At 37.3% G+C, this 2,307-nt stretch overlaps 1 protein-coding gene across 2 annotated transcripts in view; it reads right to left on the bottom strand.

The window, feature by feature from the left end:
- Positions 1–2,307, bottom strand: part of cdc14ab (cell division cycle 14Ab) — a 36,600-nt gene that overhangs the window by 17,278 nt on the left and 17,015 nt on the right. For both annotated transcript variants that reach the window (XM_014019164.1, XM_014019165.1), the window contains exons 2-3: positions 997–1,087; positions 738–813 (exon numbers count right to left, since the gene is read on the bottom strand). In XM_014019164.1, the coding sequence (XP_013874618.1) occupies positions 738–813; positions 997–1,087 (167 nt within the window). The remainder of the gene's footprint in view (positions 1–737; positions 814–996; positions 1,088–2,307) is intronic.

Here is a 2,307-nt window from a genome sequence, read left to right as displayed (position 1 = left end):
ATACTTGCTTGAGAGAAAGATGTACTTTAATCCAGGGTATAGTCTAATCCAGGGTATAGTCTAATCCAGGGCATAGTCTAATCCAGGGTATAGTCTAATCCAGGGTATAGGATTATGGAATTATCTGGAGGATGATCTTAAAAATACCAGATCTATGTATATATTTAAAAACAGATAAATACTAGTTTTCTGAAGGTACAGTATATGAAAAGTAAAACATGAAGATATGAGTTTTTGTTTGAGTTGATGTTTTTATTTTATTTATATTGTTTTGTAAATTATGTTTTGTTTGAATTTATTCTGGGGAAAAAGGGCAGACATTGTAAGATTTATTCTTCTGCTAACTTTCATTTTATTTTGTGTATTTTTTATTGTAGTTATTTTTGAAAGAACTGAGTACAGTTTTTGAATTGTAAAGTAAAGCCTGGTGGTCCGACAGGTYCATAAAGTACTGAGGGAAACCCTGATCCTCCTCATTTCAACTGGTTCTGTTCAGATCAGGTTCTGTCAGCAGCTCATCAAATCAAGCTGCCAGCCTGAAGCTCCACACCTGAATCCAGACCGTCCGGTTGTCCTGACGGAGGACAGGTGACGATCGGAGGAACCTCAGCGCCATGGCAGCAGCCTAAACAAACGCTGACACAGCGCGGGGGACGGAGGAACCTGCTGCTGCGTCTGTCCCGCTGCACATTCTGGACATTCCTGCAGAGGGAGAGTCCACAGCAGCAGAAACTCACCTTCAGCTTCTTGTTCAGCTTGCAGCAGTATCGATACAGCATGGCCAGGTTCAGGGGGCCGAAGTCTGCGTAGAAGCTGTGGACACAGAGAGGAGGGGACAGGTTAGACCCCCCAGGTCTGCAGGACAGAGGAGAGAAGGTCTGAACCGTTTCCTCCTCGTCAACAACTTTCACTGTCAGAACAAAGTGGAAAAACTAACTCTGGTCTCTGAACCACGACTCAAACCTTAAAGTCACGTCAGAGACGACGACGACTTACTTCTCGTAGACGAACTCGTCGTCGGTGCAGAAGTAGTGCGTGTTGGCTGTGCTCTTGGGTTTGCTGCGTAAGGTGGCGAAGTAGAGACGATCTGCAGAGGAAAAACAGAGCTGAGATCAGAGCCACTTCCTGCTTTCATCATCATCAACAGGAAGCAGCGAACATCTGATTTTATCACAGGTMGAGAGAAAACCTGCAGCTTTAAAACCTCCGTCTGACGAGGGTCAGAGCTCAGCCTCTTTCTGATTTTATTGTTTTATTTCACAATAAAACACATCAGGATCCAACAAGAGGAACATTAAGTGTTTAAATCTGAAATAAATCTGATAAAAACACTCATTTTACAAGATTTTACTACCTGGATGTTAAAAATGTGATTTGTTTTTCACCGTTTGTCTGGAATAAAACAGAGTTTAAAACATCTCCAGCTTCTTCAAAATGAACCAAATCAACAACTGATGTATTAAATCAGCTGAAGCGACAGGTGCTGAGAAACTATTAAACCTGAAAAAACATCATTAAACCATCGGAAAAGCCTGGAAAACAACACATTTATAGTTTTATAAAACACTTTAAATAGTTTTGTGTCAGATCAGATCTTGAGTTTCGCTTTTTGACGCAGGATCCAGAGGTGAAAGTTCAAATTGTTCCTGAGAAAACATTTGTGTTAAAAATGACTAAAACTGAGAAAAATCAGCTAAAGACCCCCAAAACATAAAGTAACGATAAGAAACCCCTAAATATACTCTTTTTTTACATTAACTGTAGTAAAACCTTTATATGTTGGTAAAAATCAAGCTTAGAAATGACATTATATTTGATTATGTGTGTGTAAACATTAGTTTCAAATAACACATGAAAACCTTTAATAAATAAAACTATTAATTCATTATGAACCCATTTTAAAAAGTTATTTATAAGTCTTTCTTTCACTTCRACACCTTTTTATCTTAAAACAAGTCTTTACTGCATTAAATAAACTCAAACTTTCTATATTTAATGAACTCAGTCGTCCTCAAAACTTTCTTCTTTAATGAAATGTAAAAATAAAACCAACAGGTTTGTAAACTGGTGACAACCGGCTGGAAACACCTCCAGTCAGCATGACCAACAAAACCTGAAACCACCTGAAACTGTAAAAACATCCACAAYAACCCAACTAATAAATCTGTACATTCAACTCATCATAACATATTTATACTTGTTTTAGTATAAAAACACAAATATTTATAATTAAAACATCTCATCAACTAATATAACTATAAAATAATATAAAAACTGATCAATACTTTGGATTAAGAAGCTCTGTTG

Source organism: Austrofundulus limnaeus, unplaced genomic scaffold (assembly GCF_001266775.1).
Source record: "Austrofundulus limnaeus strain Quisiro unplaced genomic scaffold, Austrofundulus_limnaeus-1.0 Scaffold210, whole genome shotgun sequence".
NCBI lineage: Eukaryota > Metazoa > Chordata > Actinopteri > Cyprinodontiformes > Rivulidae > Austrofundulus > Austrofundulus limnaeus.
The sequence above is the reverse complement of the archived record's forward strand: the minus strand, read 5'-3'. Positions and strand labels throughout refer to the sequence as shown.